Source organism: Rhinolophus sinicus, chromosome 3 (genome assembly GCF_057876585.1).
Source record: "Rhinolophus sinicus isolate RSI-liver-muscle chromosome 3, RSI-T2T, whole genome shotgun sequence".
NCBI classification, from domain to species: domain Eukaryota; kingdom Metazoa; phylum Chordata; class Mammalia; order Chiroptera; family Rhinolophidae; genus Rhinolophus; species Rhinolophus sinicus.
Window position 1 is genome coordinate 168418168 of NC_142503.1, and position 24363 is coordinate 168442530.

Here is a 24363-nt window from a genome sequence, read left to right on the forward strand (position 1 = left end):
TCGGGGAGCTCGGCGGCAGCTCAGCTCAAGGTGCCATGTTCAATCTTAGTTACAGAGGGCAGAGCCCACTGGCCCAGGTGGGAATCGAGCCAGCAGCCTTCAGCGTTAGGAACACGGAGCTCCAACCGCCTGAGCCACCGGGCCGACCCCATTTTATATCTTGCTATCACTGTTTTATTGGGCTGAGTAAGTAAAATCCTTACAGTTTCAGGCTATTGCACAGTCGTTTGTTGCAAACATTACTTAGAAGTTCACCCAGATAAACTTTTTTAAAAATCTAAATAGGTCAAAGCTCCAGGATGTTAGACCTTTGATCTGTTGTTTAGTGGTAGCTTGTATTATAAATGTCCCAAGGTGGACATCTGCAAGTCACCTTGCCTTTAAGTAGCATCCTCACCATGATGGGGCTTGTACCAGGGGATGGGGCTGGAGAACCCACCGAGGAGACAACACTTCTGGTGAGAAGTGTGTTGAGGCTGGAACACTCATTCTGCTGGTGGTCAACTTTTCTAGAGAGCAAGTTGACTATGTCTCAAAAGTCTCCAAAATTAACACTTTAGCTTAAAGAACTCCATTTCTAGAAAATTCTCTTAAGAAAATAGATTATGATGGTCATGATGATAATGACGACAACACAGCTCATGGTTATTGAATGAGCCAGGCACCGATCTAAGTACTTTACAAGCATTTCATCCTCATAATAAATCATGTGGCCGGTACTATAACAGTCCCTTTGTTAGAAGAGGAAACTGAGGCACGGAGGGGACAGGTAGTAACCTGCCCAAGGTCATTGGGTTGAGTTGCACAGCTGTGACTTGAACCCAGGCAGCCTGCTTGAAAGCCTAGACTCCTAATCACCCTGCTTTGAAGATTTGAATGAAAGCATGTTCACCATGGTGTTATATACTAGTGAAAAATGGGAGCTAACCCTAGCAAGGGAATTAGTGAATAGATTGTGAGGTAGCCACAAAACGGAATCTTAGGCAGCCCTTAAAATTCAGGTCCTTGAAGAAAATTTAAAGATATGGAAAATACAGATGAAAAAGTATGAAATTAAAAATGTGTTATGAAACAATTTTATATTTAAAAAAAATCAATCAAGTGGGAAGATGTGTGTATGTGTGTATGTGTAATTATTTTCATATTTTTGTTTTTGAGAGGGCTGGTAAGATTATAGGTATTTTAAATACTTCATACTTTTGTTCATTGTTCCAGCTTTTACACTGATTTTTATTTCTATTATATAATTTTAAATATTGTATAAATAATGTTGCTTCATTCATTCTTGTCTGGTATGGAGTGGTACTGGATCCTGAGTAAACACGAAAACCTCCCTTTGTGAGACGTGGACACCAGGTGGCGCTCTTGGAATCTGACCACCTTGTAAAAGCCACCGCAAGAAACCACAGGGACCCAACTAAGGTGTTTCTATACATGCCCATTTGAACACAAACTTAAACTCGGTGGCTTTAGATATATTTTTAACTGATTCTTTCCCAAATACAGTAAGCACCGATCAGGGGCTGGTGCGGATATAGTTCTGAATGGCAGAACCTGGTCACACGTCAACCTGAATTGATCTTTCACCGTGGGTTGTTTTGAGGGTTAGGCTGCAAGTAAGGTCTTCTCCATCCATAAATGCTTCATGCCCATGCTGCTATTTCTGTCTTAATGTATTCCCTCTTTTCTCTACAGAAGCTCGTTTCCAGATCGACTCTAAGACGACAGGGAAAAGAGAGCACGAAAGAAGGAAATGGGGTCGGGGTTAATTCTGCCAATCGACTTGGTATCGACAACTTTGAGTTCATCCGAGTGTTGGGGAAGGGGAGCTTTGGGAAGGTGAGTCTTGGTTTTCACTGTTTGGGTTAAAGTAAGCATGTTATGTGCATGTTGTTTGGGTGTGGGTGTGTGTATACACACTCACATTGCCTATGGGCCATTCCCTTTCTGCCATGTGTGCCCACATGCTAAGAACTGCAAGAGTTCTCATGCTCCTTCCTTCTGCATTGCCATAGGTGATGCTTGCAAGAATAAAAGAAACAGGAGACCTCTATGCCGTGAAGGTGCTAAAGAAGGACGTGATTCTGCAGGACGACGATGTGGAATGCACAATGACGGAGAAAAGGATCCTGTCCTTGGCACGCAGTCACCCCTTCCTCACTCAGCTGTTCTGCTGCTTTCAGACGCCTGTAAGTGTGACTCACACTAATGGCCTACACGGCCTCCTTTCTTAAAGAGTTGACACAGTAAGATGTTGAAGATTTCACAAAACAGAATATCAGAAACTTTGGGGGGTAATAGGCTCCCATGGTAGAGCCGTAGGAAGGTACCCAGTGACCTCTGATGACCTCTGAGGGAATGCTGAAACCAATGAATTAACCCTTCCTTTCATGTTGTCCTGGGGAAGGATCCCTTTGAGGGTTGTGTGTCCTCAAAGATTGGAAAGGTCTTCATATGTAAGTCTTCTCTAGCAGAGTGAAGGTTACGGAGGTCTAAGAATAGAGTAAATGTCATAGGCTGCTTATCTTGGTGGCTTTGACCTTGGCTCTACTCCTAAATGCTTAGATACAGTTTAGACCAGGGTAGGCCCAGAGAGGGCACCTTGATTTGTAATGTCCCACGACATTGCTCCTGGCCTTAATCAGGGACATGGCTCGATTCTGTGGACTGATCTGGGATTGGAGTCTGTCTACTCTATAATGGTGTCAATTAGGGAAGCTTTTGGCTGCAGTCAACAGAATACCCGACCAATTGTGCTTTACACAATAAACAGAAAAGATGAGTTTAGTTCATTAGCACAACGTTTTTTCTAGAGGAGTCTGGAAGTAGCAATGCTAGGGTTGGATTAGTTGCTCAGTGACATTGGGCATCTCTTTCCCTTGGGGTTTCAATTATTTGCCACTGTCTGAAACATAACATCTCGTATGGCAGCATCCGAGCAGGAAGCGTGGGGACATACACAAGGGCTGCATGGGCCACTCTCCTTTTGTCAGGGAGAGGAAAATCTTTTGAGACTTGAGTAGCCTGCTCAACCTTAGCTAAAAGGAGGCTGGAAGAGCAACCGTCTAGCCAAGATAAGCTGGTGTACCATGATAGACTCCCACCAACTTTGACTCATCCCCTGGGGTGTGGCACTGTGCTCCCCAGTTAGCACTGGGCTCGACACTGGGCTTCTGTTGTCAATGAAGAGGGAAGATGGCTCCGGAGAAGCCAAGAGGGTCTGCCACAGATATCTCAGAGTCCTCTTATCATCCGAGGGCATTCTGCAGAGTGAATTTGGGACACATTCCTTGTCTGTGCTACCACTGGGGCAGCAGAGGGTGTGGTGGGAGCAGGAACAGGACATCCCACCTGGTTCAGGGATGGTGCAGGGAACGTAACAGCAAAGCTGGAACCAGAAGGGTGAGTTAGAATTAGTTAGGCAAAGAGAATGAAGGCACATATGCACAGGCACAGGCATAGCGGGTAACAGCACATGCACAGGCATAGCGGTGAACTAGAGCATGAGGTGTGAATACAGCTCAGTATGTGTGAAGTACGGAAGTTGAGGAGGGGCTGGTGAGAACTGAAGCTGTAGAGGTACCCAGCACTCAGGCTATGAAGGGCCTTGTGTGTTGCATTCAGAAGCTTGGATTTTAGTCTATGAGCAAATGGAAGAAATTTAAGCAGAGAAATGACATGCCAGATTGCATTTTCAACTGTAAAACTAATTTTTGTGATAGGTAATATAAGAATCCTCCAAACGTCCATATTCTTTCTCTTAAAGAAACAATTACTAATTTCATGTGTAGCCTTTCAAAGAACTTATTGCACATGAAAGCATGCATGCATACCACATATATGCATTCATATTTATTTTGTAAAAGACAAATGGTAGTATACATTCCCCAGCATTCTGTACCTTATTTTTTTTTTGAAACTGTTATAATATATCTTGGAGATTGTTTCATACTTGTACATACCTAGCTGCCTCATTTTTAATGGCTGCATAATATTCCATTTTAAGAACACGACACTATTCATTTAACTTGTTTCCTATTGCTATATATTTAGGTTTTACGTAGTCTTTTATTTCAATCAATGTTGCAGTGAGTCTCCTTGTGCCTTTTTCTTTCCTTTTTTAATTATTAATTTCAGGTGTACAAAACAATGTAATAGTTAGACATTTTACCCCTCACACAGTGATAACCCTCCTCCCCAATCCATTGCCCCTCTGGCCTCATATATATCTATTACAATTCCATTGACTCTATTCCCTATGCTGTACTCCATATCCCGTGACTATATATGTATTAAATTATAGTGGACATACAATATTATTCAGCTTCACCCTGTGCCTTTATCTTTACATATTGTGCTATTATTTCTATATGATACATTACTAGAAGTTGTACTGCCTGGTCAGAAGTATATGCATTTAAAATTTTGACTGAGTCCAACCAGCCTTCTCCTCCATAGTGGTTAAAGATAGGTAACAGTTTACAACCTACATGCTAGGCACTGTTCTAAGTGATTTATGTGTATTATCTCATTTAATCATTGTATTAACCCTATGAAGTAAGTTCTGTTGCCATCACTCCCATTTAACAGATGAGGAAACTGAGACACAAAGTTGTTTAGCTTTTAAGTGGCAGAGGTTTTGACGCCAGGCAATCTGACTGCACAGCCCAGGCCCTTACCACTTGCTTGCTGAATTTCTAAATTCACTCTCCCAAACCATGTATGAACAGGCTGATTTCCCCCAGCCCCCACCACTGCATGCTACCTGTCATTTTGATGACTGGAGAGATGTAAAAGAATGGCTTCTTTGGAGTCCCAGTTTGCATTTCTCTGACTGTAAGGCTGAGCATTCGCATAATAAGGGTCACCTGTGTTCAAATCTTTGTTGGAAAAGACACATGTGCCGTCTGGAGAATGAGAGGAGTACGGAAGACTGCAAGCCGGGAGACGGGAGGATGTATTAAAGGGGATGCACAGCGTGGACTTCTGCGCTGTCCCATCATGTCAGAAGGAGCTGGAGAGTCAGCTGATAGCTTTTTAGGCCAGGGTTCCCCCTGCACTGCTTCCTCCTCATGGTCTGGGCTCCTTGAGGCCCCACCTTCCTGACCTCATGGTCTGCTGCTCCCTGAGGCAGCCCTGGATTCCATGCTGCCTCTTCCGCCTTGCCACTGCTTCTCTGTTCCCCCGTCTGGGGTCCATGGTTCTACCTGTGCTCCACTGCTACCTGGAGTATCCCCGAAATGCTAGTTCCTGTGCTTTACTTACATAAAGCCCTCCCCTGGCCTCCCCCGTCATCCAGCTGCTTTCTCAGAGAGGAGTAGAGTGACAGCTCAGGCTTGAAACACCCTGGTGAAGAAGGACGGTACCATTTGGTGGGTGGTACTGGTTGTCTGCCTGACTTTCAAGCTCGTGCCCCCTGCTCATACCATGAATCAAACAGCAGGACAGCTGCAGCTCAGGTCCTGAGCCAAAGAGTAGACGGTTTCCTGTGACATTAGGTTAGATGATCTCAATCAGCTGATAACCTTTGAGTCAGACAGTTGATAGGCATTTAGTGAACTTAGTCTGGTCATGCAGTGGCTGTTGTTTCAAGCTACTAGAATGAACAAATAAAGTGTCTCATACCCAACTCGAGGGGACTTTTACCTACAAAAGGCAATCCCTGTGACTGTGTAGAAGTAGTCAGAGGTGTCAATTAGATTGCATTATGGTAGAGTAGAACAAGAAATTAACCTGAAGAGATTGGGAGCCCAATGAAAGCAATATATACAATGCAGAATTTTCCAGGAAAATATAAATTAGGCAATACACCAAAATATGAGTGGCCATGTGGGATTTCAACAGTATTCAACAGGTTAAGCCTTCATTAGTATTGGCGGTCTATTTTTCCTCGTGACAGTTTCATGTGTGGCCACAAGGCGGCAGTCGTTACTGCAAGGTGATTTTTATTTCTCCACCAGAGATAGGAACTGACATTAGGGTTTAGAATTTGAGTTTGCGGTAGATGTCTCCAAAGCAAAGGATAAAGGGAATTCTCTCCTGCCCTAAGTCCAGTGGTGGGAACCAACTTAAAAGAATCAAGTGAGTTTTTCTCATGCTGAGATAGAGATATATATACAATTTTCATTTTGCTGTAGTTTGTTCCTTCTCTCAGGTGTGCAAGGTGTCAGACTCCATAATACACTTGTCATTTGCTCACTGTGCGTCTGTCCATCTGTCAGAAATCCTCAGTGATTATCCCCATTCATTGTTGAAAACCTAACTAAACAACAGGAAACGTTAGTTACTATGAGAAATTACAGCAGGTAGATTATTACTTTTTAGCTACTCGGTTTGGCAGGCCCTGGCGTCTAAAATGAGATGCTAACCAGTGTGTAACACTGGGCTGTGACACTCTCCCCTGAAGAATTTTGAAGTGAGGTGTTGGAGTCACTCCCCAGCTGTTTGCAAAGTCTCATTTCATTGTGAAGACCCTAAAGAAGCATTCCTCTCAAATCCAGCCCTGTGAAATGAGTGTCTCTGAAGCCCAGAGAAAGGGAGAAAGGAACTTGCAGAGGGTCCCTTAGAATGTAAGCGGTAGAGACAAGGTTCAGCTCTGTCAGGCTGACTCTCTGGGCCCCGGCTCTGTGCTCTGACCCAGCAGTCCTTTCATACATTAAATTTGAGGTGCTGGTGGCATATCAGCAGGAAGTTGGGAGAGTGCTGGCACTGGGGTCTTGTTGCCACATTTTGGTCATTAAATCATCATCTGCCTAAGCAACTCCTGTCCGCGCTTCTGCCCTGGCTGCCTTCCAGCCTGCTGGCAAGGAAGCAGCATTGCCCTTGGAAATGGAAGAACTCGTTCTTCCAACTTTGTGTTTCCTCTGTCCGAATGGCTTGAGTCTACCTGAAAATTCCTTTGAGCCTTAACGCTCTCGTGGTTAACATGAAAGCAGGATTGGTGTGAGGACCAAAGGAGAGGATGCAGAACCACTTTGTACACATGCAACACCACTTAAAAGTGAGTAGGGTAGGCTCATTGTGGCGATGACTACCTCCTTCCCATGCTGAAGAAAGTTGTCCTGGGGCTTTGCCAGTGGCCAGCACAGACCCCACAGGGAGGGTATAGGAAACACCCCAAAGGAGGAATTCTGGAACTCTTTTTGGTTCTTGGAAAAAACAAAAAGAGAAAATTTCGTATATTAGATAATTTATTGAGTTTGCTATGTAGGATTATGAGCCTATAAATTATGGCCTCTGACTTTTTCATAATAATACATGCTACTTGTAAGTGTATCATTAAACTGGCATCCTCATAAGTTTCTGATAATATCGTAAGTCCTAATAGTTTGTGAATAACTTGATAATCTGTATCAAGACTCATAAAAATGTTTATATTCTTCGATCTGTTTTTATTTCCGATCATCTAGCCTAAGAAAACAACATAAAGAGTATAAAAAAAAAATCTTACACATAAAGATGTTTAATTCTCAGTGCATTATTTATAATGGAAAAATGTTGGAAACAATGTCAGCATTCAGCAATAGGAGTTTACTTAAATAATATAGTATTTGATGAAAATTTTCAGCCAGTAAAGAGATAATTAAATATTCAGCAGTTAAATGATTACGTGTCAGACGCTGTCATAAGCACCTAACATGTATTATTTATAGCATGCAGCTCTTGCAACAGCCCGGTAAGCTAGGTACAATTGTTATCTTCATTTTGCTGAGTGATAAAGTGAAGCACTGAGGAGTTAAGTCACTTGCTGAAAATTCAATACGGTAAGTGGTGGAACTAGGAGGTTGGAGTCCAGGAAGTAATACAGAATTTATGATGATGACCAGCACGTATCTCCATCAGGTTCTACCCAAGACAGTAAACTGGCAAACATGGCCCGTCCTCCAAAAATACTAGGAGGAATTCATGCCAATAAACTACCAGGGACTGTATGAAGCTAGTGAGATTATGGATGATTTTTTCCTTTGTTCTATTTACCAATTTTGATGATGTGGTTATATTTCTTTAGCAGTGGAAGCGGGAGGAGTGAGGCATTATTAAGCCAGGAGGGCCCGTCCCAGGGTGCAGGCCCAGTGGATGCTGCCTTCCCCACTCCATCAGGTTAAATTCCCTTCACACTCCTTTCATCCTTATCAGTGACTGTTGTGTCAGCAGCTGGGCCTCTTGGCATTTATGGCCTGGAATCCGGGTCTCCCCCACCCCCGGCTCCCAGGGGCTCTCTACTGAGTTTCTCCTCCTGGCGCCCTCAGCTGAGTGCCCAGAGAGAGAACAAAGACTCCGCAGTAGCAGGAGGGGGAGTGGCAGAGTGAATACTGGTCAGATGCTTCAGTCTTTGTTCAGAGACCCAGTTTATTGAAGCAAAGGTTTCCATTTGGAAAACACGAGACACGCCATGCCGGGGCCCAAGAGCTGCCTCTCGGCTGCAGGACCTGGGGCCAAGTCTGAGAGATGAGCCACTGCAGAGCCTCGTGCTTTTGGGAATACTCACATTTGTGTTTGCAACGTGCTGCACTCAGGTGGGCCACAGAATGCATAGACCCTCCCTTTACAGGGACAGAAGCTCAGTGCTCTGCTCTCACCTCCCACCCGTTCCTCTACCTGTCAGTTCTTTCCTCACAGTATCCAGGCTACTGACGGAGTGTCTGTAGGGTGTCAGCCGGTAAGGGTCATACACAAAGCAGGGTGCCCGGAGCCCCTGGCAGGAGCATAGCTTTCCTTAAAAAGACACGCCTCCAGTGTCCATCAACAAAGCAGAAATCCTACCTTTGAGGGTTAGGGGCTCTAGGAATCTTGTAAACTTCGTGATGTCAGTTTACACAGCTTGTGCAAAATGATTTCGGGATACTTCATTAACTGATACTTAAAGTATGTTATGAAAATCACTTCCTAGCAACAGGAGTGCAAGGAGCACTCTTTTCTCTGTATTCTTTTCTCCACTGTTGTATTAAGTAATAGCAAAGGAGTGAGTGTGCGTGTGTGTGTGTGTGTGTGTGCATGTGACAGACAGACAGACAAGATAGATAGCAAGAAGCAAGATAGTCATGTGGCCCTGGAATGAATCTTTCAGAATTTCATCAGGCAGGGGACTACATTGCCACCTTCAGCGTGAGAGCTCTGAGTTCTAATTCTGACTTAACTAATAAGCTCCCTTGTCTTTAGGAAGATTACCTGCCTTTGATTTTTTTCCAGATAAACACCTCCACAGAAATCCTATGTTCTTCCTTCAGGAACCCGTTAGCAGAGATACCTCCAGAAAGTGACCCTCAGCTGGCTTTGTGCATGTGGGGGGTGGGAGCCTACCCCTCAGCCCTGCACAGCCCCACCTGGCCCTGACTGTATTCCAGCCCCTCCAGCTCTCTTTCCTTTCCTAAGTGTTCAGTGAGCATCTGGTAGTGGCAGCCAGGCCCGTTTGTCTGCTGAGCTGCTGCCAGCAGCTGGCCTGGGGAAGGAGAAGGCATTCTTGGCCCCTGGAGCAGCGTTACCCATTGTGCTCTGAGTCGCAGGGACATCCTGGGTAAGAGGAAGGCCCTGTGTTGGTGGGTGAGGTGAGGAGAAGGTGAGTGCAGCCCACAACGCTGAAAGCCTTTCCCCTCTGCATGGAGCAGGGTTCTGAAGAGGCCTCCGTTAATGCCTTAGCATAGCTGGTCGATTTTTCGAGCCTACCTGGTATTGGCTTTGTGGAATGGATGCGTGAAGAATGACATGGCAGCAGCAGCTGCTGTTCTTTGAGACCCTGGAATACATTCTAGATGCTTATATTTGTTACCAATGTGTATAAAACTGTACATTTTGGCATTTTATAATATAAATATCTATTGAGTGAAATATTTCATTTAGTACCCAAAACAATACAGGGAAGTATAGGTACTATTATCCTCATTTTAAAGATCTGGAAACTGAGGTCCAGAGGGGTTAAATAACTTCTGCCAGATCACACAGCAAGCCAGAGTCACATCATGGATTCTTAACCAGGTTGCCCAGCTTAATAATCTATGCCATTTCCGTTATACCACAAATAGAAATGTGTTCTCTCTGGAATGCGTACAGCTAAGAATAGTGACATTAGACTGGAACAAAGCAGTTTATATATATATATATAGTTTTGTGGCCTTTTATGAAATAGCTAAGGATAATTTCTCTTATATGCTTGGAACGAGGTTTCCTCCTTTTCCTGAGCAATGACTGCCACAAATACAATTTGGTCCGCTTATGGGTCATTTGTTGTAGTTTGCCTTTGGCTCAGATCAAAATAGAAAATGAGCCAAGCCAGAACATGGTGTTTCCCAGTTGGGCATATTCCCAGCTATTAATAGTGTTCCATCTGGGTACAAAATGCACAAAGGCCAACTCCAGTCTTTGGGTTTCTTGGGGGATTATTTGGGACCTCTGCCTCTGTCCTCTTGGGCTTCCAGTCTTTCCGACATTCTGTGGGTAAACAGGGCCCTGAAAATGAGTTGGGAATGAGAGAACCTGAAGTTCACACTGTTCCTTTGGCTTTGTCTATTTGGGTAGGACTGCCAGGATACTCAGTGTGACAAAAGGGTTTGAAAGGCTTCGTGTGTTTTTCAGTTTGAGGTTATTCCGTTATAACTGGCCTTGACATCGCTTGCCACAATCATCATCGATGATCTAGCAATCATGTAGACCCACCACCCCCGTGTTTGGTAAGATGACTCATGGATTGTGTGTAATTTCCTTAGACGTATCTGAGACTTGCCAGGGTCAAATTTGGCCCCATGTTTCCCTGTGATGGATGGAGATCTGTGGTGGGGAGTCTTGGTTATGGTTTTCCCCTGACTGTGACTGGGAACCTGCCAAACCATAGATAATCTGGCCTCCACAGGGCCCTGTATTGAAGCACTGGGCTTGAAGTGCCTGGAGCGGCTCCAGGGATGAGAATGGGATGGGCTGCATGCCAAACAGTTTAGTGAAAAGTCCATCAGTACAGGATCACACTGATTGAGTGTGCGGCAAAAGAAACAGTTCTTTTAATCCTTGGTCTAGTTGGGAAGAGAAGATAAAATAGATGGAACAGCAGTGTGCGGTAGTTAGCATGGAGCAAACACAGGCGTTACACTACAAGAGGAAAGGTCCTTGAAAATGAACACTGACCTATGGGGGACAACCTCACCTCCTTGCCCATCTTTCCTCAGAAGTGCAACCAGAGTGCTGAAGACTAACAAACCAACTAGCACCTGAGTTTTAAGCAGTGTCGTGGGGGGGTCTGAGGTGTTTCCATGGGAAGTTCGGTTGACTCCTGCCTTGGCTGACTGGGGCCTTCAGGCCAGGGCCTGAAGCTACACCTGTGAGTGGCTGCTGTGGGACCACCCCACCCAGAAAACAGAATCATGCAGTGTAAAACGCTGACTGCTCTGGTAGAAACCACAGACCATAATGTTTTAGTTTTGAAATACTTGCGTTTTCCATAATTACTTCATCCCTCATAAAACCCCAGCTGTGTCCATCTCTTCTAGGCTCCAGAACATTCCAGGACCTCCCACAACAGAATTAGCCCAGTCAGTATCAACTTAGCCCACTTGGAAGAATAGAGAGTTGCCCACTGACAGGTGAGGATCAAAGGTGTTCATTCATTCGGCAAAGGTTCATAATGTAGCTGGTCACCGTAGCAGTTTGGGGATTACTGTTTAGGACAGGCTCAGAGCTGCCATCTGCTTAGAAGGGCCTTGTCCTGAAGCTACATTTGCATAGGAAGTACACTTTTTCCTTTGCCTGGAGTACAGTGAATTTAGGACCTGATGGAGGTTATTGGGAAGGGGCCCAAGCTATTGGCACTGCCTCTGCTTGGGAATGGGCTCCCTATCCCCAGTGGGCTTGGGGGACCCAAAGCAGGAGGTGTAATGGGAAGAGCAGCAGCCCGCCGTTGCTATTTGTACAGTCTTCCTTGTTCTGCTGGTTGATTGGTCTCTTCTTTGACAGCCCAGCAGAAGGCTGCGGGGAAACCGTGCCCCCCACATGAACCTGGCTGCCATCGAGGCTGAGTCTGCTCTTCCTGCTTTCTGTTGTCAGCTAATACTTTGCAGACCCTCCCTGCTCTGCTGGAGGGTTTTCGTGTGCCCAGTCCCCCCTTCAAGGCCACCCAGGGAGTTCCTGTTTGCTTTCTGTGAGAGGCATCCCAGGTTTCGTATATTTGTATGGCCAAAGAGCACACTGTATTTCAAGCTCACTCCTACCCAATTCTTTAGGACAGTCTGTACTGATTTATCGCATAGGTGTTACGAAAGGAGTCTTAGAACTCTTCCCACAGTCTCTTAATTCCATTCTTACAGTGTTTTGATATTTTAAACATTAAAATGATGTCACATATAATTCCCGACCCAAACAAAAAAGGAAAGCCGTTCCAGCAAAATTCCTCCCCGCCCCATCACCTGGTTTTCTCTTTCTGTGCTGTGGACCATGTCTGCTTCCTTGTTCTTCCTCCTCCCCTCTCACCTCCTCACTCCCAGGGGTCACTCAGCCCTGGTCTCCTTGTGAAGCGGGAGCTAGCCCATGCCCACAACCAGTCCAGATCTTCTAGCCTGTAGTGAAAGGAGGGGCAAGATGAGTTAGACACAATGAACAAAGTGGGGACCAAATATGGTGGCGTTGACCGAGAGACTAGTTCAGTTTCTTTTCTGGAAGCCTGTAGAATTGAGGGTCTCATCACTTAACTTGATTTATTCCTCCTCACTTGGGCTGCAGGACAGATCTGAAGCAGGAAATTCCCTTCCGCCTGGCTCAGAACTTTATCCCCACCACCTTGACCCTCACCAACAGGTCTAATAGTTTTAATAATCAAGTTGCTAGTGAATTTTCAACCTTTCCAGCAAAAAAAAGAACACACAAAAAAAACAAACAAACAATAAACCTGTTTGCATAGTATGATGTCATTTTCCCACTACTGACATGGGGAGAGGGGTAATCCTTTGTTATGAGGGGCTGTCCTGGCATGGTAGAATTAGCAGCATCCCTGGCCCTCTACTCACTAGCAGCAGCTTCCTCATTGAGATAACCAAAAATGTCTCCAGACATTGCCAAATGTCCCCTGGGAGGAAGAGTCTCCCCAGTTGAAAACCACTGCCTTACATGAATGTCATGTGGGCTGTCCTCGATAGGAGAAGTCAAGTGCGCTAGAAGACCACTTTACTTTTTACCGACCAAAGCAAAGTGTGACAAATCTTCCTTATAGGATATAAGTGTTATCTCTTTTTTTTTTTTTTTCTGAGTTTGTAGACAGGCAGACTTCCTGTTTCGGGGCCCCTAACTGCTATCAGTGGCTGCACTGTGGCACTTGCAGGGACTGGGAGGGGACAGCGGAAGTATACAGGGTCTGTGGAATGTAGGTAGGGTTAGCTCACTGCCAGCGGTTCTGAACACCAAGGCCTGCTGTGATAAGACAGAAATAGCAGAGCCTGGGGACATCTAGAGAGCAAAAGATTAGCTCAGTGAGCATATATTTAAAATTGATTATGTTTAAAAGCAAGCAATTGAAAAAGTGCAGCTTCTGTTGTTTTGGTGTTTAATCATTATGCTTTCACTTTACCACCAAGGCATAGAATCAGTGGCGTTTTATGAAAATCATCATCCCCACCCTGAACTTACAGGGATGCCTGTCTGTGATAATCAAAGCTTTAAGAAACATTTGTCAACAGTGTCGAAAAAAATGTGTTGGTAGTAAAACAAGTGCTTTGGGAAAAGCAAACTGCTCTTTCTTTCTTTTGTTTTCCATACATAGAAATGTCATTTCAGCTTAAAGGTACAGATACCTTAGATGCTCTCTTTAAAACTGAGTAGTCTCTAAATATTCCAAGTAAACCCTAGCCACTATAGACATCGGCCATTTCTATGTTGAATGGCAATATTGTATCTATCTTGTATTTTTAATTCAATTCAGTAAATGTTTACTGAGCACATACTATGTGCCAGGGACTGAAGATACATGTCTTATAGATCTGTCATCCAGTTGCATTCAGCCACCGATCATCCTAAACACAGATACCTATAAAACCATGTGCTAGAGAAAAGAAAGTCATAACTTGGTCCTTGGGGAGGGTGGAAGGGCTCCCAGAGCAGGGGCTGTCTGCGCTGTGCTTTGAAGATGAATAGGAGCCCCACAATCACAGGATGGGGGAGGAGACAGGTCTCCCAGACAGAGGTAACATTAAGGCAAAGGTGCAGAGAATTAAAATGTGTGATGTGCCCAGGAATCCCCAAATAACTCGATGCAGCAGGATTGTAGGAAAGGAAATGTGGGTAGTTATGAAGAAGCAAAGCCATAGTGGGTCTGATATCCTTTGCTAAGGAGCTGAAAGGCCTTGACAAATCAAGGAGCAACATAAGATTTGCATTTGAGGAGTTCTCTGGTGGCTGTCTGCAGAAGGAGAAGAAAGAGGTAGCAGACGTGGTAAGGATGCTGAACCAGTGTTCTGTTGGAGCTGCCTACTCCAAGGCAGTGGTCATGGGAGTGAAGTCAAAGAAACACTAAGGAGGCGCAATCAATAGGACTTTTTACGATACGAGAGGAGGGGCCAGAGTTCTGGCCATTGGGGAACCTGGGGGAATGGAATATGATCAATTTCATTGCAAGGAATCTGGTGTTAACATGTTTGTCGCTCAGAAACATAGTTCAGATGGGAGATTAGATTTTGGTGTCCTCAGTATCCTCTCGGTATAGTAGAAACTATCATTTAAAATATTTCAGTAGGTGTTTAAAGATGGACAAGAGAGGAGACCTGAAAAGGGAATTCTACGCAAGAGTGGGGAAGGGTGGAAAAAAGTCCAAAAGAAGAATCAGAAGGAAGTGATTTATTTCATAGGAGAAAGAATCAAGTGCCGAGATGAAGTCAGTTCACCAGAAGATTCAAAGCTATCCATTGGATGTGGGATGAGGTTTTTGGTGTTGCCGTCTTGGTCTCTGCTCTCATCCTTGAGGGTTTAAAGGGCCCATCTGAACTCCATTTAACATACTGAAGCTTCTCTACAAACGTAATACAGTGTTCTCTCTTCTGGGTAAACTTTTTAATCTATTTCTGAGTAGTTTGCCCTTCATCTGATTAGACTATGCCTCTTTTACTTTGGTCTCCCTGCCTTAGTAAGGTCTGCATCTTTCTTCCTTGATGGACAGTGACCATCAGTATTTCCCCCATATTGCCAAAAGGGTTTGGGAGGAGATTGTGGGGGAGTCATTTGCTCGAACACATCTCGTTCTCCAGCCAGAGGGGCCAAGGAGAACATGTGGAGGCTGCACTGGAAGAAGAAAACTCAGAAGAGCGTGTGGAGTGCACACTCCAAATGGGGACTCCAGCAAGCACTGCCTATTGCAGAGCAGAGGAAGCAACAGATTGGTGGCCAGCGGGTCCCCAGGCACCATCTCGAGGCAGATACTGAACGTTCTTGGCCAGGTTCACTACTTCTCTAACTGGGCAAAATATTTAATCAGACAACCGTAACCCAGAATCTCCTCCTGTGAGGCAGAAACGCCTCATTCATCTATAGATCAAAGGGAGGGCTGAAATCGTGGCTTCTTTGAGAGGTTGCGAGTTTAGGAACCGCTGTCATGAAAAAATGATGCAAATAAGTAAAATGGCATTTTTGCTCTTTGTTCTATTGTCCTGTACAAACTCTCTGAGATGCCTGTTTTTCCAGGCTAATAAAAATGATTTGTATTATAGTATAGGGAGTAGGCTATTAATATCATGTCTTCTTATGTCTGTTAACTTAATTAGAAGTCCAGCTAATTGTAGGACTCTAGAGAAATGGCATTGGGAATAGTATGCAACTGTTAAAAAAAATCGTGCTTTTGATGACTAAGTACATCAGGAATTATTACGTAATATAAGTGAAAAAGGAAGGCTATGTTTTTTCTTTTCTTTTCTTCTTTAAACATGTGGTAGAGCGTTAAGTATAAGTAGGACATAAGGGGAAAATACTATTTAAAATCACCTTGCAAATTTCATATTTGCCCTGAAATCTTCAGCTCTTTGGACGCTAAAAGCCATAAATAGCTTTGTTTCTCCTTGCGTTTGGACTTCTATCTCTGGGTATCAAGATTATAGGTGATTTTATTTTCATTTTGTTTATTTTTCCTCAATTTTCTTATGCATTTACTTTATAATTACATTTGAGCTATAAACATATAAAACGTTTATAAGCAGAGAAAAACCAAAACTTTATAAGTAAACGGAAATGAAGTAGCATCAAACAGACCCACTTCTCTTCTTGAACTCTTCCAGGAACTATTTTAACGATGGGCAAGGGACCTTCACTTCTTTGCACTTTATTTACATAAAGTGGATGGATAGAACTAACCTTGGCAGTTTGTTCCAGCTTTTCTAATCTTCTTGTTTAAATTGTATCAGGAAACAAAAATGGCCCCCTGCAGGTTAGTTCCCAAAGGGTTTAATTAACCCTTACCAAGGTCCAGGCATATGCTTGATGGTGTTAGAGATACATCAGTTAGCATCTGGGCTCTGCCTTCAAAGGTCTCAGGTCCTCCATAGAAAACAAGACCAAGTGCACAAAACCAGTGCAAGCCCAGGACAGAGATACTGGGCAAGATGCGTGTGGACCAGATTCCAGAGGGGCTCCGCCAGGAAGGGAGGACCTGTGCTCCGACTTTGCTATGTCCCTGATCATATGTTTGCTGGTTATTTATTCTTTAAGAACATCCTGGCCCAGATGCTTCCGTGTGTTGGACTGCAAGTTAGATTGCCTCATTTTTTTCCCTGGCCTGGTGTAAATGCCAGTAAGCCTTGTCGAGTTTCATTACAAGGGATGGCCACAGTGTGTCCAGTTTACCGAGAAAACACTTGGTCTTTGAAAAGAGCTATGTGTTCCTCCAGGTTTGAAATGCAAGTTCCTAAGGGCTTATTATATTGGAGACATATTTCTCCTTCCCAAAGACTAGTCTCTGAGCTCAGACAGGATGTATCATGCCCATGGGCTTGACAGAGGGGTTGCTGGGCAATTGAATTAAGGTCCGGTATCTTCAGGCTGCACAAAATGATAAGTCAAAAAAATAAAAGGGAAGAAGCCATTGGATTCTCTCTCCTTGTTTCTTCCTTGAAGGCTTTGTAATCATTCTTAATGTGGTTAAATTTGTTTCCAGTTCAGACATGGTGCAATCAGATTTCCTCACGAGGGTGCTTTTCCCCTGTGACCCCTTTGAACGTCAGTAACTGTTTCCTGTTGATATGAACTCTCTATTCACCCGCTAGATGACTTCGTCAGAGAAAAATGATAAAGCAAGGGGCACTTATGAGAAATTCAGGTCTATTACTGGAGGTTTCCTTTTCCTGGTCCACAGCCGGTGATTAGCACGCTGCAGCTTTTGATACAGGGTTGATGTGTTATTCATTTAGAAATAATTCCAAAGCAATTCTTAGAACTTGGGCAAATAAGTCTAGATGTGGCTCCCAGCTTCACATTGCTTCAAAGCAATGATTAAATTAGTTACTAACTTTCGATGTTGTTTGTAGTCTTTGAATTATTTCCAAAAGGTAATAGGCATCTTCATTGTGTCTTCATATGAGATTTATATCTGTAGATTGTAGGGACTATGGATTCCTGCTTTAAACAGAAAAATCTTTCTCCTGTTGATAAAAATGAATCGACTTTATAGAAGAGGAGAATAGCTACTACAAAAAGTCTCAGTGTAATATGCCTGCAGTCCATAGGGGAGCACGTTTGCTTTGCAATAATAATAATGATTATGATTATAAACTCCTAAAATAGAGAATATGCATTAACATCTGATGTTACAAAATTGAAAAACTTGTTGGAACTGAAACTTTGGTTAACGTGTTTTGGTTATCAAATCTAGTTTTGTAACCCCTTGCTTAGTTATCACTTCCCAGAATGAAAAGTCCTCCTTACCAGATCAAGGTCATGACCATGTCGTATCAGGAAATGCCCCTTCACCACAGCAGCTAACCTACGCGTCCTCCTTGAACCCTCTAGATTCCTGTTCCACACCAAGTCAGGGAGCTGCTGCAGCTGCTGTTTCGGCAGCTATTTCATTCCTTTTACCTACCAGTCTGCGACTCCCTGAGTGAGGCACCATCTCTGACTCCACAGCAGGCAACTTACTGCCAAGTATGCTGCAGCTCCCCGCAAGGGGCCGGAACCCCAGGGGCAGATGCTTGAAGTGGTAGTGGAGGTGGTAATGATAATGAGGATAATAGTAATAGTTGCTAACATTTATTGAACACTCCCTGTGTGCCGGGCATTGTTTGAAATTCTTAGCTAAAGTCATCTCATCCTCACACACCTGTAAGTTCAGTCCTCTTGTTATCCCCATTTTGCAGATGAGAGTTTTGAGAGACAGGAAATAAATACGGCACAGTGGAGCTGCTTTTGCATCTCAGCCATCCTGGCTCCAGAACCCACGCCCTCACCCCCACACTATGCTTCTGCTTGTAACACCAGACAGGGGCGCTGTGCACAGGTCTCCTAGAGTGAGCTTGGCCCCTTCATGTAATGTAGGAAACAATAGCTTCCATTAGCAGAGATTCTTTTCTGAGCCTGATGCTGTGCAAGGTACTTTACTTCTGGTTTAATCCTTATACAATGCCTGTAGTTATAGGTATTATTACCCCAGATTTATAAATCGGGAAACCTCCTACCCCTTAAAAATTCATGTGTGATGCAGTTAAAATTCTCCTAGTAGCAAGTAACAGAAAGCAACTTAACCACAGTCATGCAAAAAAAGGAGAAGTGAAAATAAAGATTCTGAGATAAAAAAGGGTATTTCATGGAACCTGGGCAGAACTTGGCCAGGTCTCTTCAGGGATCTGAAATGAAGAGACATGAGAAACCCAGGCTTTCCTTCTGGGCTCACTCATGCTCCCTAATCTCCTGTCTGTGCCTCACTCTGTGTTTCTCCTTCGTTCTTCTCCCTTATCTGTCTGTCCGTCCATCCATCCATCCATCCATCCATCCATCCATCCATCCATCCAAGCTTTCACCAATCTGCTGTAACCACATACGTCACGTGTTCACACCGGAAAGGCGGCCTGAGCTCCCTAATGCATGTTTCCTCATGTCCTACACACAGCACAGCCTAAGTCAAAACCTCTCCACCTCAGTTCAGATTTTCTGGGAAAGAGATTGTGGGAGTCCCAGCTTGGTCCAACTAGTCATTTGCAGGATGTCCAGCATTGACCCACGTGACCACACCAGGGTAGTTCTCTGAGGAAGGGATCAATGAGCTGAAAAGACACCTCCCAAGGTCTTCCACACTGACCCTAGGTATCCCTTCCCTGGCTCGTGCTCACTGTCCGGTCACCCTCCTGAGGTGATGTCATCTTGTCACCGTAACAGCGTATCTATCACTTTCATCGACCCACCTGTTTTGTTTCGAACTGTTTTGCATGCAATTACCCATCCCTTTTACCTCCTAAACAACAGTCCTTATCAGGGCCTTTAGGAAATGCACACTGTGTATACTGCCAGCCACTGTCAGGCTTGAGCAAGTAACAGCCCTGAACTGGTCACAGCCAGGCAGACTTGGCGCAGGCTGCAGCAAGGTAATGGAGCCAGGCAGGTGACCACAGGAATTCTATTATTAACCAGCTCCTTGGCCTCCTGTAACTCACACCAGCAGGGCGTGGCAACACAGAGGGATTTCTGAGTTGCTTTTATTCCCCCAGGTGTTCTTCACCTGTCTTCATGACTTGTATTTGCAGTTGGCTGAATCAGCAACAACAAAAAAAGAGGAGGGAGGGACAGACAAAGGGCTGGGCCGCTTGGCTTTAGAACTAAGGTTAAACCTGTCTGTGGGACCTTAGGTTTCCTCCATGAAGGTTAGGGCAAAATTGACCTTAGAAGAGCCAGAGGCCTCAGGGAAAGCTGGGCAGGTATCCGGGCTCAGAGTCTGGGAAATTGGACTTTAGACAAACTGGAATGGCTGTTTACACAGATTTATATGCAGAAGCAGCCGTCTGCTATCACTGCCCAGGGTGGGATTTGGAAGCTCTTCCCTGACTCATGACAACCTTAATCTATCATGCCATGCCTCCCTTAACGCGGGGATCCCAGAAATGCTTCCTCTAGTTGCTTCACTGTTGAGTGTGTGAAGCATGACTTAGTGTTTGTCGAGTAGTCAGTGAGACCAGTTCTTAAAAGCACAGATTGAAAATGGAGTTGAAAGCGGAGGTTATCTTCCGCCTCCTTTCAGAACTTCAAATGCAGGTCTCTGTAAAGGGCAGTCACTACATATGAAAGGTCTCTTTCAGGTGGAAGCAATTCATGCCATTGGAGTAAGACTTAGCTGGAGGGACTTGTTTTTGTAGCAGATGTTGTTTTATTATAGGTGGCAAGTAGGTTCCCACACTCACTGGACTCTTTTCCAAGCTGAGCTCCATAGCTGCCACCTGTTTTAGCTCAGACACTGGGCCTGTAGTTGTGGTAGAGACAGTAGTGAGTGATCATGTGTACTAACAGGACGGAGTCCTGCCGCTCTCAGTTCTGAGTGGCCTGGGGATGGGCGGAAGGGAGCACCCTGACTAGCCTTTTGCTTTTTCTACCAAAGCAATGGAAGTAGCAGTATGTATTACAGTGATGTGCACACTCAGCCTCAGCACCTGGGGACATCTCCCCTTGCAGTCACCACATCCTGCCTCACGCCAGACACTTCAACTGTTCATTCTCTGTGCTCCCTCCCCTTACCACCCCCATTCCAGCCTGATTCGTGCTTCCTTTTCCTTCAAGCTGGGGAATTGGCTCCTCTCAGAAGCCTCCCCCAAATCCCACCCCACGCTGCTCAGATGTCCCCCTCTGTGGCCCCCTGACACCCTCTGTGCCCCTCTACTGCACTTAGCACACGGGGGTGATGTGCTCCATCTACATGTCTGTGAGCTTCCTGAGAGCGAGTGCGATCCCATTCATTTTACAGCACTTGGTCCCCACCCAGGACCTGGCATAGTGTGTGCTTAGAAAACCATCCCTTCTGAAGAACTGTAAAAGAAGCACAAAAGATCTCTGAAAGCCTCAGGAGATGCTATAAAATCTCCATTCCAGAATTCAGACCCTGTACCTCCAGTGGAGCCCTGAGACCCAAATCAGAGCCATTGAGTCTCATTTTGGATGTCTTTCCAACAGCAGTGATGGCCTGGATGCTTTAGGCATCAGAAAGGCCATTAAGGGAGAAGGTGGTTCATAGTGGCCCTTAATAATGTGCACCAAGGGGTGTGAAGGGCCCTCTTTCCGTAGCTGCTTCCCTACTCCCCCTGCCTAATAACTGCTCTCTAAGATAGGCTCAGACTGTGCCTTTTCAGAGTGCCATCTTTCATCTTTCAGATGAAAGTTAGAAAAATATGGAGGCAGCCCATGTGACTTTGGTTTGTTTCTAATTATAAAAGTAATTCACCCTTATCACAGAAACCTTCAGAGATACTGCAAAAAATAAAGAATAAATAAAAGTCATCCCAGATCCCACAAGTGAATGCTGACTTCTCTCACTATATAAGCATGATTTTTTCGGTCCTATCTGCATCTTTGGCTATAACGGAAATCACTCACATTGATGACCTTTTTTAAAAAAACACTAAAAATGCATTCACCATCAGAGCCACCAGCAGCCACCACTTATGTTTACTGCACACTTTCTAGAACCCTCACCGGAGGACATGCTTAATGAAATTTTATTGCTGGTGATGGCCCCTCTGTCACCTCACTTGTGCCCACCACCATCACCTAATGATGAGTGGATCTGCTTCTCAGTGCTGGAGATTTTGTTATTTATCTCTTTCTCTGGAAGAGAAATCTTGGCGAAATCGCTGCCAAATTTTAACCGCCTCTGCAGCAGACATTTTTAAGCAGATGAAGAGAAGGGCGTGTATGTGGAAGGTCTCCTCACAGCAAAAGCAGTCTGCTAGTTGATAAACATGTTTTTATTTTTCTACCTTGTGACATTATTTTAGGTCTTTGATAGGATGGACCATTACTTTTTGTTAAATATTGTATCTCGGCTGGCTTGTTTCTCCTTCCTCTTTGCTTCAAGAGTTGCATGTAGCCTGAGGGATGCAAATTATACCCTCTGCTCTAGATGGTGCCAGACAGGAGGTTAGAAATGAAACTAAATGAAAAGAAACCCATATTTCCACAGTTCTAAAGCTTGCCACCCCCTCACTGTGCATCACAGGTGCACGTGCCTCCCAGCCCCTTTTCCCTCTCCCCCCATATCTGAGAATCTGCCCCCAGGTCTAGGGGTGGGGCCAAGAAAGAGGACAATGAACAGGATTAGAAGGCAGTATTTCCTCTCCCTAGATCTGGAGTTTAGCCCACGGTCTGGCTTCTCATACTTGAGATAGAAGAATGATTTGGGGGAAGCTAGAAATTGATGAAATTTCCCTTGGAATGCCCTCATCTTTTTGATGCCTGTTGCTTAGCAACTCTTGCCAAGTACACTGACTTCCAACAGTCTAAAGAGTTGCCACTTACCTACCAACTCAGTCCCCATAGTCAGGTATTTTGAGCTACTGGAATTCACTGTGACTGTCAGTCTAGCCATGAATAAGGTGAACAGGCTGGTAAGACTGACCTACTTGCCGTGCGGTAGTTCAGGGTGGCTTTATCACCTGAGTCTTCTTCAGGCTACCATTGGCCACCCCTCCAAATGAACGCAGCATCTGCATGACAACTTCCTGTGCGGATGCAGCCCTTACACATGTCTCCATCGCATTCTTACCCTTCACCCTAACCCACTGCTAACCCTGTCATTCCACCTGAGCCCTACCCATATAGAAAACATGGAACACCATTGCTTGTTCAAGCTCGTCCCATCCAACTCTGTCTCTCTGCTTGTCAGTCACACTCAAATGAAGGCCATTAGTTTAGTCAGATGGCTTGCTGTAGCTGAGTATTACTTAGTTTTCTGTTAGCTTACAAGTACATTGTCCAACCTAGAGAGTTGTTGTTTGGGTTTTGTGTGTGTAAAACTTGTCACTCCCTCTTCAGTCTTCATTCTTGCTTCTCCTTAGCAGAGAGTTTTATAGACACGGGATTTTTTTTTTCCCTTCCAATTAAGGTCTTAAAACCAGGAATAGGAGGTGATAAATTGTAGTGTCTTATGATCAGGAAGGGCCTGATTAAACTGGTGTTGAATAAGGAGGTGAGCAAGTACACACAAAATCTTTGTTTACTGCTCAGCTGTGACTGAGTGGTGACACTCAGGGCAAAGCTGGTGGCACTTAAAACCACAAGTAAAGATGAGGTCTTTGTACACACATCCTCTGTGAATTGGCAAAATGCCAATTTCCTTACAAAATGACACCCCACCCTCCCTCCTACTTCAAAGAAGGCTGATCACCAGCCCTGATTGCACCTATCCTGCGGCCTCAGTCACCTGGTCAGAGAGACCTCCCCCAACCCCAAGCAGATGGCCAGAGCTCACTGCCTCTTTCACTTTTCCTTCACAGGATTCTCCAGAATTTGTATTGTGCTTGTTTCTGTAACTTTTTCAACGTAATGTGTGTCTCCCACACAAGATTCTATATGGGTAGAAGCTCTGTCTGTTTTATGCCTGTTTACTCTCTGTTGGGTTCCCAGCACCTAATTTAACACCTGGCTAACCTGGGACTCATAAATGTTAGTTGGAGGGAGTGAGGAAATCCATTGTTTTAGAGGTTCCTGAAACCAAGAGTTTTATACCGTCACTCTTGGAGACATAACCTTTTAATTGAGACTTAAACATTTCTTTCATTAAGCAGTCTTAATTTCTATAGCACTTTGTTCACACTACTTGCACAATACTTAGTACAGTACATTGGTAACTTTTTTAAGAGCCCGTTTCACCTGCTGAGTCGAGAGTTCCTTATGTTTCCACTCTTGACTAAGGAATCTTCTGATAGGCTGACTGGGATTTCTAACATTAAGACTATTCTGAGGCTGTCATCAGACTGCTGTTTGATTGATTTGTCCAAAGCATTTTCCTTTCTCTGTGATTTTTGTCTGCCCAGGTGTGAGAATGTTTGATGTCCCTTACTTTCTATGACTAACCCCACATGTTCCAGGTGAAAGGCATGTGCCTTCTGATTTACGTTGCTCTCTTTCAGTTTATAAAAGCCTATGACGCAGGGAGGGATAGCATGAGCTACTAATGTTGACTGTCCAAAAAAATATAAGCTCAAGGTTACATGGCATTTAAGGTGCAGAGCCAAAGGCTTCTGATGCCTTCTCTACTTTTTATTTAATGTAGAAATTCAAGGTTGTATGGAACTACTTAAAGGAGATCTGGGTATTACCCCCCACTTCCTCTTGGGGCTCTAATCCCACCAGACCCATCCAGCTGTGCCCAGCCCCCTGTCCTAATATTTCTGAGTACCTCCATTTGACAACCTCTTCTCCCCATGCCACCGCCCATGGTAA

General features: G+C 44.6%; 1 protein-coding gene across 1 annotated transcript in view; it reads left to right on the forward strand.

Moving 5' to 3' along the window:
* PRKCH (protein kinase C eta) overlaps positions 1-24363 on the forward strand; it is a 214941-nt gene that overhangs the window by 129288 nt on the left and 61290 nt on the right. Inside the window, exons 8-9 of the mRNA XM_019750783.3 lie at positions 1696-1839; positions 2016-2189. Of these exons, the coding sequence (XP_019606342.1) occupies positions 1696-1839; positions 2016-2189 (318 nt within the window). The remainder of the gene's footprint in view (positions 1-1695; positions 1840-2015; positions 2190-24363) is intronic.